This window comes from Lepidochelys kempii, chromosome 5 (genome assembly GCF_965140265.1).
Source record: "Lepidochelys kempii isolate rLepKem1 chromosome 5, rLepKem1.hap2, whole genome shotgun sequence".
In the NCBI taxonomy this organism is placed as follows: Eukaryota; Metazoa; Chordata; order Testudines; family Cheloniidae; genus Lepidochelys; species Lepidochelys kempii.
In genome coordinates, this window is record NC_133260.1 from 123,270,072 (window position 1) to 123,285,527 (window position 15,456).

Here is a 15,456-nt window from a genome sequence, read left to right on the forward strand (position 1 = left end):
GGGCCACTGTGGAACATCAAAGAATGAAGACTTCGCTAATTGCGCTCTCCTGCCACCCTCCGCCACATGAAGAAGAGACGTGTGTGTGAACTCATCCCAACAGTTTGAACTTATGGATTTTTATTCCCTTCTTCCTACACAAGAAACTGCATCTTTATGCTGCTTGGACTCTGAGGGGTAAGGATCACTAAGCATAAGCAAAAGATCCCTAGCGCTTGGCCTGAGTTAGTCCTAAGGAAAATACAGAGCTCTTTCTAGTTAATAAACCCTGACACAGTTTGTTATAGGATTGGCTACAAGTGTTATCTTCAGTGTGAGATCTAAAGTGCAATTGATGTGGGGTAAGTCTTCTGGGACTGAGAGTAACCTGAATGTTGTGCTTTTTTGGCATAAGGGACCATCTGTCTCCAAGGCAGGCTTACCTGGGTATCAAGATAGATCGGACTGCCCAAGGGGACTGTTTGTGACTCCTGGTTAAGGCTGTGATAGTGCCTGAGGAGTTTATACTTGGTTGGTGAAATCAAAGTACAGATCTCGCAGCTAGTTTGTGTTCTGCTTCTTAACAGTCTGCTCTGAAGCTGCTACTCGTGCTCTTGACCCACTGCCAGACAGCTAGACACAGTCATTCCGTTGTCATTCTAAATTTAACAATGGAAATGAGTTCAAAGGGTGACGCTTGCTCTTTCCTGTTGTATTCTGGTTTTCATGTTCATTCTTCGGCAGAGGTGCTAAAGCTCTCATAACATACCCTAGAAGAACTACGTTTGTAGTATTTGGATAACAATTTAATTAAAATAGTCTCATCTATTTTCTTTAACTTGATTACATTCTTGCAAAGTTTAGTAAGGGCCAAGAACCAGAGCAGAGAGCAAATCAAAACACAGGCTGCTGAAATTGCCCAAGAAGCACAGTTAAAGCTTTAATTCACAGGCTAGATGAGGCTATAAAATCCTAATGGCTTATTCCTATAACAAGGGTGCTCACAAGAGGAAAAATTCACTCAGCAGGAATTCACTCTCATCATAAGGAAATTGCAAAAGCCTAGCCCCAAAGCCTAGGGGGAAGTTCTGCACGTTATCTGAGGGCCAGATCCTTCTTTCATTAAAAAGTGAAAATATTGTAGGCCACATGTTAAAACTTGGATGCCTAGAGTGGAGGCCCAAATTCTGCATTTGGGTGCTACAATGGGCATTTAAATGTCCAACTATCCACTGACTATGTTCAGTAATGATCTGAGAGCCCAGGCTTTACGAGCTTGGCTTTGCTGAGCTCTGTAGAACTATACCTAATGGTTAGAGATATAGACCCTTATCCTGCAACGAGCATCTGTACGGGTGTAGGGTTCTATCCTCATAGAGCTCATTGCAGGTTTGGGGCCATACATGGAGACAGACAAGGGAAAAGCAGAAAGTTGCCAGTAGTTGCTGTATGTTGAAATACCAAAGCAGGTGGTCCGGTCCTGTAATGTGATCCGCACGGGAAGTCTGCTTCACCCATGTGGAACCCCATTAACTTTATTGGGGCTTCATGCAAACAGCAATTTGTCAATGCAGATCACATTGCGGGATCGGGACCTAAGAATATCTTGTCCTGTTGATTAATGCATTCTTATGACAGCAGCTGTATGTGCAAATGCCTGCCATCAAATAGCTATTTGGAATGCATCTGCTCTCCCTTTCATGTGCTGTGAAATTGGGTTTGCTTTCCCAAGATGCGCAGTTAAGAGCACAACTGCAACTCTTGTCATGAGACTATTTAGATTTCCAAAGAGGGAAAAGAAAGGACATTAATAAACATGCAGTAATGTAGCATAAAGCTTGTGCGTTTGTTACAGGCCTGGCTTTCTTCATTTAGTCATCAACTTGATCCTCTGCATGTCTCCTTCAACAGTTAAATTAGTCAGCCATTTGGTACCTTGACATGTCTTTCTGCTGTGGTGGTATTTCTCAAAGAGTTAAAAGATTCAGTGAATTATTTTGGAACTATTTCCATGGGTGCTTTTTGAATGGAATGAAATTAATCTCACAACCCAATGGATCACCACAGTGTCGTTCTGAAGCCCACATCAACATCTGTTCTCATGACTAAGGTATGTCTATACAGCAAAAGCTTACATGAGCCACCTACTCAAACTACAGTAGTTTGAATCCAGCTAGCATGGGTTCCCATAGCAGCGAAGACAGAACAGTGTGGGCAGTCTTCGCTGCTATTGTTACCCATGCTAGCAGGATTCTAGCTAGTTTGGGTGATTTGTTCATGCACTGTTATTGCTGTGGAGACATACCCTTATTTTACTTAGCTGAAACAACTTTCTTGTGAGCCTTAAATTAATGATGGAGGTTGTCATAAATATAAAGGGAAGGGTAAACATCTTTAAATCCCTCCTGGCCAGAGGAAAAACCCTTTCACAGGTTTGAAAAACCCTTTCACCTGTAAAGGGTTAAGAAGTTAAAGGTAACCTCGCTGGCACCTGACCAAAATGGCCCATGAGGAGACAAGATACTTTCAGAGCTGGAGTGGGGAGAAACAAAGGTTCTCTCTGTCTGTGTGATGTTTTTGCCGGGACCAGAGCAGGAATGCAGGTCAGAACTCCTGTAAAGAGTCAGTAAGCAATCTAGTTAGATATGCGTTAGATTCTGTTTTGTTTAAATGGCTGATAAAATAAGTTGTGCTGAATGGAATGTATATTCCTGTTTTTGTATTTTTTTGTAACTTAAGGTTTTGCCTAGAGGGATTCTCTATGTTTTGAATCTGATTACCCTGTAAGGTATTTACCACCCTGATTTTACAGAGGTGATTCTTTTACTTTTTCTTTAATTAAAATTCTTCTTTTAAGAATCTGATTGCTTTTTTCATTGTTCTTAAGATCCAAGGGTTTGGGTCTGTGTTCACCTGTGCAAACTGGTTAGGATTTTTATCAAGCCTTCCCCAGGAAAGGGGGTGTAGTGCTTGGGGGGATATTTTTGGGGGGGGAGACGTTTCCAAGTGGGCACTTCCCCTGTTCTTTGTGTAACACTTTGGTGGTCGCAGCTTTTAACCTAAGCTGGTAAGAATAAGCTTAAGGGGTCTTTCATGCAGGTCCCCACATCTGTACCCTAGAGTTCAGAGTGGGGAAGGAACCTTGACAGGGGTTGATGAAGGAAACATTTTTTGTCCTAACTGGGTGAGAGATTCATCACATCATTATTGTGAAGAGAGGATAGATACCGTCCAAAAGGAACTGTGAACATTCACACCAAAAACACAATGGATTTGCACCTGAATCCTGAAAAAAAGTCTACTGTGTAGAAGGCAGGTGAAGTGCAGTTAAAAAAAACAAACGATTAACAACCACAAGAAGAAGGGAGAGAAAAAAAAGCCCATCCATGCATGTATGTGATTCTATCTCACAATAATGGGATGCTATGGGCAGAGAAATCTACAGCAAATATTACCCAGGCAGATAGACAGACCACGTCCTCTTTTGGTGACCCCTCTTTTCCTTCCACTGTCCACTCACTCACCAAACAACTAGAGATGAATTTCCAGGGTAGAATTTTTGCAGTGATTGCGCAGTGTTCCGCATTTTACAAGGCTAGCCTTAAGCACCAGCAAGATGACAGATTGCTTGGCAGGAGGGTGAGGGCTCTGCATTTTTGGAAATTCTACACAGTTTCATTAACTCTCAGCCAAATCTCCCTCTAGCCTGCACCAGAAAAAGGGGTGGCACTCAAGATGCATTTCTCTGTCTGTCTGACCTGCTCCTCCCACTCACATACTCACCCCCAGCAGGAGAACTGAAAGGAAAGACCTGTTTTACACCCTGAGACCCATTCTGGCTTTGGGAATATTATCATAGAATCATAGAATATCAGGGTTGGAAGGGACCTCAGGAGGTCATCTAGTCCAACCCCTGCTCAAAGTAGGACCAATCCCCAACTAAATCATCCCAGCCAGGGCTTTGTCAAGCCTGACCTTAAAAATATCTAAGGAAGGAGATTCCACCACCTCCCTAGGTAATGCATTCCAGTGTTTCACCACCCTCCTAGTGAAAAAGGTTTTCCTAATATCCAACCTAAATCTCCCCCACTGCAACTTGAGACCAATATTCTTGGCCTGTTTTTTTTTTGTCCCCTCTCTGGCATCCTGGATCCCCTTAAAATATGAGGCTGGTTCTGACTTTTTTTCCATCATACATGATTGTAAATTTGCATTCCTATTACAACTTGACCTGAAAACTGGCTTGTGTATAAGACTGATATCTTTACTCACACTGTGGTCCCAACCACTTCAATGGGACTATTCATGAGGCGAGTGGCTACTCATCCTGAGTAATGGAATCACAATCTAGCAAGTGATTAAGCACAATGAAATACCAACTGCCGAATATAAACGTAATACCAAGCAGTGAATAGTGTTGAGTTAACTAAATGGTTGAAAGATGGAAAAAAAATGGAGATTTCATTTTATACTCACAAAATAGACTTTAGGGGAAAAAATAAGAAGGAAGAACTTACTTTGATAAATATTGTCCTGAAGTGAGATTTGTTTCCTCTATGTCCATGCAATTTGTCGTACTTGGAATAAGTGCTAGCTCTGGTTGGATCAATGTAGCTGTTGCCACAGCTCTTGCTACTAGCTCCATCGCGTCCTGGACGTAATGCTCAAAAATGGACTGTGTCGTTTTGCCATGAGCTATGAGACCCAACGGTAAACCCTCTGTTCTCAGTTCTTCCACATTTTGTGAATCCCCAAGAATCCAGTGAAGTTCAGGAGGCATCACACCAAACTGGGTGGTTATTTCAAAAATCCTCCTTGTCTTTTCCATGTCACAGCCAAACATGACCATGGTTGATATTGTGTCTTTAATGCTCTCTAGGTGAACTTGTAAGTAGTTCAGAAGGTCACTAGTTGAAGTGAGATTTGTGGTAATATTTATAATGGATGCCATGTGGAACTTGGAACTCTGTTGTGTGAGGAAGAGAAAATCTGATATATTCCACTCTTGGCATAACATCAAGCTGAAATTGTACCAGTTGTTCATTTTCAGGATTGAGAAAGTGACATCCGCATCAGAGCTTACTGGATTTTCTAAACTCAGTTGTAGGTGAAGGGGATTCTGTATTTAAAGATATGAAAGATATTGATTAGAAAAGGTGGATCAGAAACGTATGATGTTTCTTCCTCTCTCAAGTATGATTTGGCCTACAGTATGTCTGTATGTGTGTAAATATGTGTGTGTGTGAATTAAGTGCACTGGAATCAATTCTGACTTCCCATTCAGTTTTGAACAGCTTTATTGGGGGAACTACTGGGTCTAAATCAGTGTAGAATCTGGAGTATATCTTTGATCCAAAAATACACACAATAAAAAATAAATTAGTGAGAGTTTATGGAACACTGTCACTTTATTTAATTTGATCCTAATGTCATATGTTGAAGAATAAATGAAAGACCCCAAGTTATTGCTCCCCATCTCTATCCTGTGATGCAGGCCGGATCCCCAGCTGCTCTAAACTGGTGTAGTCCCAGCTGAGGATCTGGTATAAATCAGTTAAGCTACACTGAAGTTAATGCAAACTCATGAGTTAGGTTAGAAGAATACCACATTTAAAAATGTTTTCAGCTCTTTTTGTTATCTCTTGGTTTTGGTATGCAGGGCCTCTTTTACGTAGACACATGAATAAACTAAATAAATAGATCATGGCACAGAATCGATACTCATCTTATACTAGCAATAAGACATTATACGACTGACTGATAAAGGAGAAACTACCAAATTAACAAGAATATGACATTAATGAATCCCACACCACAGAGCTATTGTCTATTGATCATAAGGCTTTTGATTAACATGGAAAACAAAAAATCCTGTGTAATCATTTGGGATAGGTGAACTGCTTCCAATAAAGTACTGTCCTTAAACTTAAGCTCAAACTGAATGCAAGCTAAACCTTTTCTGAGGCTCTGAAATGACTGGATAAGTGTTTTTTCGTCTTCAGTTTCTGCCTGCCTTTGCAAATGGAAGGGCCAGTATCCCATGAGAACAGCTGTTCTCAGATTATTTCTATCCAGGATCAGAAGTGGAGGTGCCAGAAATTTCACAAGACAGACTGTTCTCATGAGCTTTTCAGCTAGATTTTGCAGACTATATATTTTAGAGATGCACGGATAGTTATCTGAGGCATATGCATATTGAGAATTTTTCAAGAAATTCACCAATTTAAATGAATAATAAATGAAAATTCCACATTTATAAATAACACAACAGTGCATGAATTGTACTGGAATATAGCATGCCTAGGGACAGTTGGTAGCATAAAGCTGAAACCCAAGTGTTGTAATTATTACAGTATAATACACAGACTGAAACATGGTGCTGCTTATATAAAATGAAGTTATCAGACCTGTAATAAATTAAGTGCTAAATATAGATAAACCCGCCAAAGTTGCAGTTTGATCCTGTTCCTCCCATTGAAGGGTTTATATGATGGGATTACCTGCAGGAGCAGGGACTGGATTCAATGACCCAGGAGGTCCCTTCTCGTCCTTTGGCCATTAAATTCAGAGGGAGAATGATTGAGCGCTTATTATGACCATCTCTTGCCTTTTGAGTAGCCTATGGGGAATGAGATTGATGGGCTCAGTCCAATCCTAAGTGCACAGGTGTCCACCTCAGACAAAACAGCATAACCTAAGCTTTTGGGAGCAGAGTCTGTGTTTGTCCTACAACATATTGACTATTTTGGTGCCACAGCAATACAAATGGAACATCCACACAAGTTAGCCTCCTTGTTGGAAGCCTCATAAGGAAGTTTTGAAAGGCCCTGGAGACTGAACTTGCCTTTCACCCCCTAGGGATGACTCATTCCAGGTCAGAGAGGAGCTAGGTGGGGGAGCTTTGATTGCCACTGCCTATGTTGTACATGATCTCTGAATAAACAGGGGACTTTAGTCTTTAGAGGTATCAATTTGGCACCTTTCCACTGCACTGAACTCAGTAGAGGACTATTTTCTTAAAATGAAACAGCATTAAACCAACAAATAAAAAATTAAGGAAACTATCACTTTGTCTCACTCTCAGCAGTCCCATGGAATGTGATGCTCATCCTGTTGAAGCCAATCAAGGATTTACCACTGACTGTAGGGCCAGCAGGGTCACACAGATGATGCAGGAAAAACAAGTACTGATGAATGTTAAAAATTAGGGTTAATCCTGAAAGATACTGAGCACATCCTGTTAGGTAGTGAGTGCATTCAACTCCCACTGACTTAGCTGGGAGTTGGAGGCATTCTAAACCCCACAATTGGACCCTAAGTGTCTCCTATGGTTGCATGGTTGCATTCTGAGGGTCTAGTCCTAATGCACATCTGGGACAGCTGGATGTGTTAGTTTGGTCCCATTGAGTTTTACTGGGATTAGATGACACTGTCTCTGCCAGTGAAATGGGATAGAGCTGATCACAGAGTCAATTTGAAAACCATTTTTTTAACATAAAAAACTCAGGTGTGTTTTTCTTCACTGAAAAAAGGAAAGGAGTACTTGTGGCATCTTAGAGACTAACGAATTTATTTGAGCATAAGCTTTCATGAGCTACAGCTCACTTCATCAGATGCATTCAGTGGAAAATACAGTGGGGAGATTTATATACATAGAGAACATGAAACAATGGGTGTTACCATACAGACTGTAATCAGAGTGATCATTTAAGGTGAGCTATTACCAGCAGGAGAGCGGGGATGGGGGGGGAACCTTTTGTAGTGATAATCAAGGTGGGCCATTTCCAGCAGTTGACAAGAACATCTGAGGAACAGTGGGGGGAGGGGGGGATAAACATGGGGAAATAGTTTTACTTTGTGTAATGACCCATCCACTCCCAGTCTTAAAAAACCAGTTGGAGAACACTTCAATCTCTCTGGTCACTTGATTACAGACCTAAAAGTGGCAATTCTTCAAGAAAAAAAACTTCAAAAACAGACTCCAATGAGAGACTGCTGAATTGCAATTAATTTGCAAACTGTATACAATTAACTTAGGCTTGAATAGAGACTGGGAGAGGATGGGTCATTACACAAAGTAAAACTATTTCCCCATGTTTTTCCCCCCTCCCCCGCTGTTCCTCAGATGTTCTTGTCAACTGCTGGAAATGGCCCACCTTGATTATCACTGCAAAAGGTTCCCCCCACCCCGCTCTCCTGCTGGTAATAGCTCGCCTTAAGTGATCACTCTCGTTACAGTGTGTATGGTCACACCCATGGTTTCATGTTCTCTGTGTATATAAATCTCCCCACTGTATTTTCCACTGAATGCATCCGATGAAATGAGCTGTAGCTCACGAAAGCTTATGCTCAAATAAATTTGTTAGTCTGTATTCACAAAAAGAAAAGGAGTACTTGTGGCACCTTAGAGACTAACACGGCTGCTACTCTGAAATCTTTCTCCACTGACTTCAGCGGTGCTGAAACCTTGATCCATTACATTTTTATAAAAAACAGTCATCATCTACACACGGACAGCAGTCACTTTCAGGTACTAATTTCTTGTCATAATTAAATGGTTTTAAATAGTGAAAGTTGGAGAGGGAGTCCCTTCCAAATCTGGGGTTTTAAAATGCAGCAGGTTTTTGTGCCAGAAAGATTCAAGAGAAAATCAGAAATCACAGAAGCTATTCTGATATGGAACTAAATCAGCTTGTCTGATTTTTCTATCAAAACCTTTTTCAAAAAAATGTTCCCAGTCCCGAGATCAACCCTTAGTTCAATTTACTATTTGCAGTGTAAAGTTTCTCATTTCCTTTTCACTTGAAAGCACTTGAGTCTGACCTCAGGCACATACAATGGTAAATCTATATTTCCAAAATGTGGGCTGGAACATGCATTTGAATATTTAACTGTGAAAGTGTTGTTTAACTGACAGATCCTCTTAACGGTCCTGATTCAATAGAGGACTTTAGCACTTGCTTAGTAGCCTTAATGCGGGTGTAAATCACACTGACTTCGATGGAACTGACACCTGGGTTTAAAGTAAAGCATGTGCTGAGGTGCTTTGCTGAATCAGGGCCAAAAATCACATTAGGATAGATATAACAATCTAACATGTCTGTGCATGAAGTTGCACACAATGTTTAATGAGTTGGCCCTAAGTGGGACAGGAGGTCATCTAGTCCAACCCCCTGCTCAAAGCAGGACCAATCCCCAATTTTTGCCCCGGACTCCTAAATGGCTTGCTCAGGGATTGAACTCACAACCCTGGGTTTAGCAGGCCAATGCTAAACCACTGAGCTATCCCTCCCACAAGAGTATCAGGTCTAAGTACTGGTTATTGTTTACTACTCTCTTTAATAAGGAACAAAAATAATTTTGAGGGGTACTTATTGCAACCCTTATTCCAGAATTTTACCGGAACAATGATGGCACATGAAATTCCGCAATGGAGAGCTCTCTGCCCAAATGTGGTTTTACACCTCTGTTGGCTAAGTCTGAGGCCTGCACGTGAATACCATCATGGACTTTGGGCAGTTACATAGGGCTTTGTCTTACCACCAACCTGCAATGGCCCTAGGGTGGGAAACTTTTCTTCTAGTTGAGATAACTGATGGCCAGCTCTGTTTTGGTGTTGTCACTCATCTGAAAAGAACCCTGCCTCTCCTCCTGGCATTGCCTCCCCTTAGGACACTCCTCCATACCAGCACTACTCCAGAAGGGGAGCAGAGTCTCTGGGAATGGGGTGGGACTGCATTGTAGATGTTTGAAAGCTGCTTCCAAGTTTCCCCACAAGACTTAATTTTTCTTCCACAACTGGAGGCCCAGCTGGGCCATAGGGGTCCTGAAGGGTTAGTTCTATATTGGAGGCGTGGCCAGGATTTGGGATATTGGCGTAATGTAGCATGTTTTTAAATTCAGTGGTTTTGTAGAATGCTCACTCTTTGAAATAATGAATCAACAAATTATTGCCTGGAAATGAAGAACTGTTGAGAAAGAATCACTTATGTAGTGATTGACATTGAGGCTGGATAATTTCATGACCAAGCCTTTTACCAAATGAAATAATATTTCAGACACACACATATATAAAATTGTATCCGTGAGTTGCAGATTTATTAAATTACTGGAGTGTATTGAACGATGTTCAAGCCATCATTATAAAAGTTCTGAGGAAAAAGGCTTCCCTATTTATCTCAAATTGGAAATTATTAAAAATGTGATTGTTCCAATTAAGCTGCCTAATCTATAAATTAAAATGCAGATGGCCACTCAATTAGTCTGTCCCAGTTTGGCTTGAAACTATAATTAAAGATCATATAACTCACACTGCAACTTGTTTTATTGCACCAAAAAGAATTAAACCTCATCTATGTATATCCTAAGTATTTGGTCTCTCTTTTTAATAACGTACTTGCATTATCGTACAGCCTGATGATTAGCAAATTTTTTAAAAAAAATTTTATTAGCACTTGATTTTCATCAAACTCCATTAGCCTTTGTTTTTGTTGAACATGGAAAGTCAGATCCTCAGCAGGTGTAAACCAGCATAAATCCAATGATTTCATTGTATACCAGCTGAGGATCTGACCCGGAATTTTAAGTTTCTTTCTATATGGAGCCTGGTCCATAGGCCATTAGAGTCCATGGGAGTCTTTCCACTGACTTCAATGGACTGTGGAATAGCCCATTGAGTCTGATGAAATATTAATATTAACTTTGTATGATCTGTGGTGTCTTTCAGTTTCCTAGATCAGAGGACACATTTGACAAGTCCCTTTTTATCACTTAGCTTCTCACAACAAGTACAGTTTTATTGGCTTGTATTCATTGCCCTACTACTTGAGATAAGAACTGCTGGTTCATTTAACAAATGAAACCCTATTTGCATTTCATTAAAATCAGACTTGGTAACATTTGCTGAGTCTCCATTTCAGTTTTCTTCTAGACCAGATCCTCAGCTGATGTAAATCTTTCCAGCTCCAATGAATTCCATGGAGCAAGGCTGATTTCCATTACCTGAGGATCTGGCCCTTTATCTGTTCCACAAAGTCTGCAACACTGATTAGGCATTGTTGCAGAGGCATTTTATGTTACATTATTACAGTTTCATTAGTATAATTAAAAGTACATATGCTAACACTCTTTTGCTAAGTAGGTGTAAAAGTAAGTGATGCATGGCAGCTATTATTCTCTAGTGATTCTCTGGGGCTGAGGTAGTACTCAAATATGCATTTGCTCAGGGGAACATAGTTATAAATTGACTTCAATAGGAATCCCACACATGAGGAAAAATATACCTCACAGAGTTCAAAGCACCCCTAGGGTCTTGCACCTCAGGAGTGACTCCGAAATGGCCATTGTGAGCAAGGAAAGGCAGTTGTTTCCACAACCTGAGAAGCTTTGTATTCTATAGTTGAATTTACAAAGTGGAAGCCACGTTACCTGAAAGTTAATGACCCACACATTACATGATTGCACAGTGCCACATGGCCAAGAGTCATTATTTTCATTAGCGGGACCTGTTTTGAAATTTCCCTTTAATTAACGTAGGAAGTAGAGCTGCTCAGACAAATTCTGGAGAAACATTTGTTCACTGGAAGGTACCAGTTTGTTGGAAGTAAAACATTTCACAGAGATGGTTTGATTTTGGCAAAGTTCAGACGGAACCCAGGCAGGGTTTTCATTGGGAACCTGCCTGCTTTCCTGCCAGCTCACCCACACGGTGGCCCATGTGGTGGGATGCTGAGGAGCTGGGCTTCTAGGCTTGTGGCTTCTCAGTAGTCTGGGCTTCTTGGGTTTCTAGGACCGATGGTCCCAGGGCAGTCCACCAGGTGAACTGGCTCAGAGCCAGGGCTCTATTCCCCTTCTCTCCGAATTAGAACTTTTTAAATATCAAAATCCTCCACAAAATGGAATGACCTTTCTCTGCCCAACTCTAGCAGTAAGATTTTGGTGTCAAAGCAAATGTATGTGTAAAATGGTTGCATCCTGTGGAAAGTTTTATGAATCTGGAATCTTTGCAAGGTTCATCCTCCAGTTTCCTTCAGTTTCCTGAGAGGAGGGATTTGGAGGCAGGTGTGCAAAAGAGGAAGGGACCATACCATCTCCCATGAGCCCTGGAATGGCATGCTGGGTAGGATCCTCAGTGTTATACTTTGTACATCCTTCCACCTTCCAGCAAGGCTTCTGCAGGAGCTGTGCTGCAGGTCGTCAAGCACCCGCACAAACTCTCCTCTCTGGTGGGCAGGTGGGGCTGGGGTCTGAGCTAATCTTGCTTTAGGGCCAATCCAATTTACAGGGCCATGGAAAGACTCCCTTTGACTTTGGGGCCTTGTCCAACTCCTATTGAAGTAGCCTTAAGGCCCTACTCCAGCAAACCACTTAAGTCCTGTTTAACTTCAGTATCTATACTTTTAATTACACTATAGCTTGTAGCCTGTAGCCTGTACACTGTAGCCTGATGTTCTTTTGCTAACTAGGTGTAAACGATGCACAGCAAATATTATTCTCTTTCAATTCTCTGGGGCTCGGAAGAGGGATCCCTGAGCCTACTCATATGCTTAAAGTTAAGCCCTTTGCATGATCAGGATGTAACTTAGGCAAGACTGTGCGCTGGATACCCACCACCGAAGAAGCGGGGAGAGCAGCCACTCCCTGTCTGTCCTGGTGATATACACCCGTGAGACTAAGAGCATAATTTAGCCCAGTGTGTGGAGCAATCAAGATCTCAAAAATAATGGCTGAAAATATTTGTTAAAGGCATTTTTAAAGCTTCTGAGAGAAGGTAATTTAGACTAGTTAAAGTTCCTGTGATCCTTGCATCAAAAGGAGTTTGTCAATTGGCCAAGCAGCACATGTAAACAGATCTTAACAAGATATTTACTGTTTATTTAAAAAAGATAACACAACAACCTCATATCTTGGACTAATTTAGGGCTAGTCTAAATTCATCTCGAAAATGATTTCTCCTTGCACCAAACTGTTATCTTGCCTAAGGGTTGCTCAGGAGTGCTAGATTACACACAAATGCACCAAACTAATCTGAATATGTAAAGCTCCACACAAGGTCAAACAACCTGCCAAAATATGAACAATCAGCCATTTTTGGAAAGTTAGATCCATTATTTATCCACATTGCCACTTACAGAGTATAATAAATAATGTTACTTCCAAAACTTCAAGGTGTTCTTTGTTCAGGAAAGACTTTTAAACGTTATTGACAGAGGGAAATTTCATAAAGATACCATGAGACATATCTATTCTTCCCCAATATAGGCCATTACAATTAACAAACAGTAGATTTATTGTTTAAGTGTATTTTAAATCTCCCTTGCACAAAGTGATTCTCATGTGTGGAAAGTGAGTGCCAAGTGCTACAATATTAGAATATTACAATCTTGCACAGCAAGTGAAAGGCTGAGGAGAATTAGGCTGTTTGTATTTATGTTTCAATCAATTATTTATCTGGAGAGGGGGTGCAGAGAGCCATTGAACCAAACTGTAAACCTTGTATATGATGGAAACCACTTCAAGCCAGGGTGTTCAAGCACCTATGGGGAACAGGAGTCTTACAGGGGCAGCAGTGTGACAGAAGGGAACAATTTGGGTCTTAGTCTAAGACCTTCCCCAGACCACTAAGCCAGCAGGACATTTGCTCCCTGTGCGCAATATGCTGCTGCAATCACAGCAGTGCTTTTGGGACACTCGGGGAGCCTGTGATACAGGCAGTAATTGCATCCGCCAGGCTGAGAGATGTCAGAGCCTGACTGCCGGAGACAGTGCGAATGATGGGGAGATAATTTCCAACGTCGATTAACAAACTGCTGGGCAAGTCCTATCCGGCCCTTCCAGTGTGTGGAATGCCCATGGAAGTTGGTGGGAGTTTAATGGGTGCCGGGATGGCAGGACTGACTTAAGTTGTTGTAAAGAAACGATGACGGCTCTTTAGAAGGGCCAAAGAGGCAGCCTTTGTGCTGAGTCCTGCAGGAGTAGGTGGGGAAGGAATCGACCTCCCCACGGTGGGGAGTGTCAGTAAAAGCTATTCAGCAGCCATGATTGATTGCCGTCTTTGCAGCTGCTCCAATCCTCGACCCCAAATCTCTTCTGCTGGGAGGCCAAGATGAATGATCACAGGATTTGCTTCCTTACAGATCTGCTGCCTGCTCCCTGCCCCCAAATTCCTCTACTGGGGCACAGGACGCTCCTGGGGAGAATTGTCCTACAGCATGCCACTTGGCAACATCCCCTCTTGCTGAGTTTCTCAGCCTGAAGTGCTGTAACAGTTTCATTAAAAAGGACTTCCAACCCCTGCCCTCTGGCACAGCAGAACTGCATGTGCACATGGGCCTTCTGCTGGGATGTGTACGGGGTAGGGAGGAGGCAAAGGGGAGGCGATTTCCTTGCAGAATGTTACTGTTTCACAAGTGCAACTAGGCCTGGGTAACCCTGCCATCTGGGTTAGCGGTTTAACCCTAGTGAGAGAAGTATTCTGGGTAAACACAAACAGCAGAAAACAAGAAACAGAAATCAGGCTGATTTCCAAGCCATTTTTGGTTATATGTGGAAAAAAGAACTCGAGAGCTTTCTCTGCCACACCCTATCCTGGGCGCTGTTGGGCTGAGATATGGCTTCACAACCAAATGGCTTTATCTCACTATTTCAGCATAAGCTTTCGTGAGCTACAGCAAAGTGAGCTGTAGCTCACGAAAGCTCATGCTCAAATAAAGTGGTTAGTCTCTAAGGTGCCACAAGTCCTCCTTTTCCTTTTGCAAATACAGACTAACACGGCTGTTACTCTGAAACTTATCTCACTATATTGACCATTGCCTTGGAGCCGTTCCGCCTTGTGCTGTAAATTCAGTAGAATCAAGCTAGGTCACTGGAGTCAGGGCTACTTAGGTGCTGCCGGGGCTGGTGGCACCTGTGTTGCTCATTCAGTGCTGAATCAACGTTTTAAAATGATGTTTGGGGTGACAGTACAGGAAGGCCCTGCCACAGGCATCCCCTTTCACCTGAGATGTAAAAACACGATCCTAACCACTGGTGCTCGTCGGAAATCCCACGGCAATTTCTACAAGAGTTGAGGTGCTGCTGACCTCAATGTCTTGGCCAAATTGCAGCTGGGACGCCGCCTCCCGAAATCCAACTGGATGTTACATGGATATGACACTTCACTTCTAGTCCTAAAGCAGTGCACAATATTGCTGCGTGCAGTGAAACACAGTGTGCACACACTGTATGCAGCGAAACATGGTATGGAAGAAATGAGTCCCACCCTAGATGGCTTGTGTCCAGACTGTCTCTTTTCGAAGCCCAGTGTTCTAATGGCATTATACGGGCATTCTATACTGGATGAATTTTGCCTTCAGGTGGATTTCATTTTACATGAATATCGCATACAGAAAGAAACTAAATTAAAAAAAATATTAAGCTTGCAAAGTCTGATCTGTTAGCTCTCCAGTGAGTGCAGGGCAGTTGAAGCTAGCAGTTCAT

The 15,456-nt window shown here is 42.0% G+C and overlaps 1 protein-coding gene across 1 annotated transcript in view; it reads right to left on the reverse strand.

Annotated features, from left to right (window-relative positions):
* Positions 1–15,456, reverse strand: part of GRIN3A (glutamate ionotropic receptor NMDA type subunit 3A) — a 98,908-nt gene that overhangs the window by 62,457 nt on the left and 20,995 nt on the right. The window contains exon 2 of the mRNA XM_073345715.1: positions 4,497–5,098. Within this exon, the coding sequence (XP_073201816.1) occupies positions 4,497–5,098 (602 nt within the window). The remainder of the gene's footprint in view (positions 1–4,496; positions 5,099–15,456) is intronic.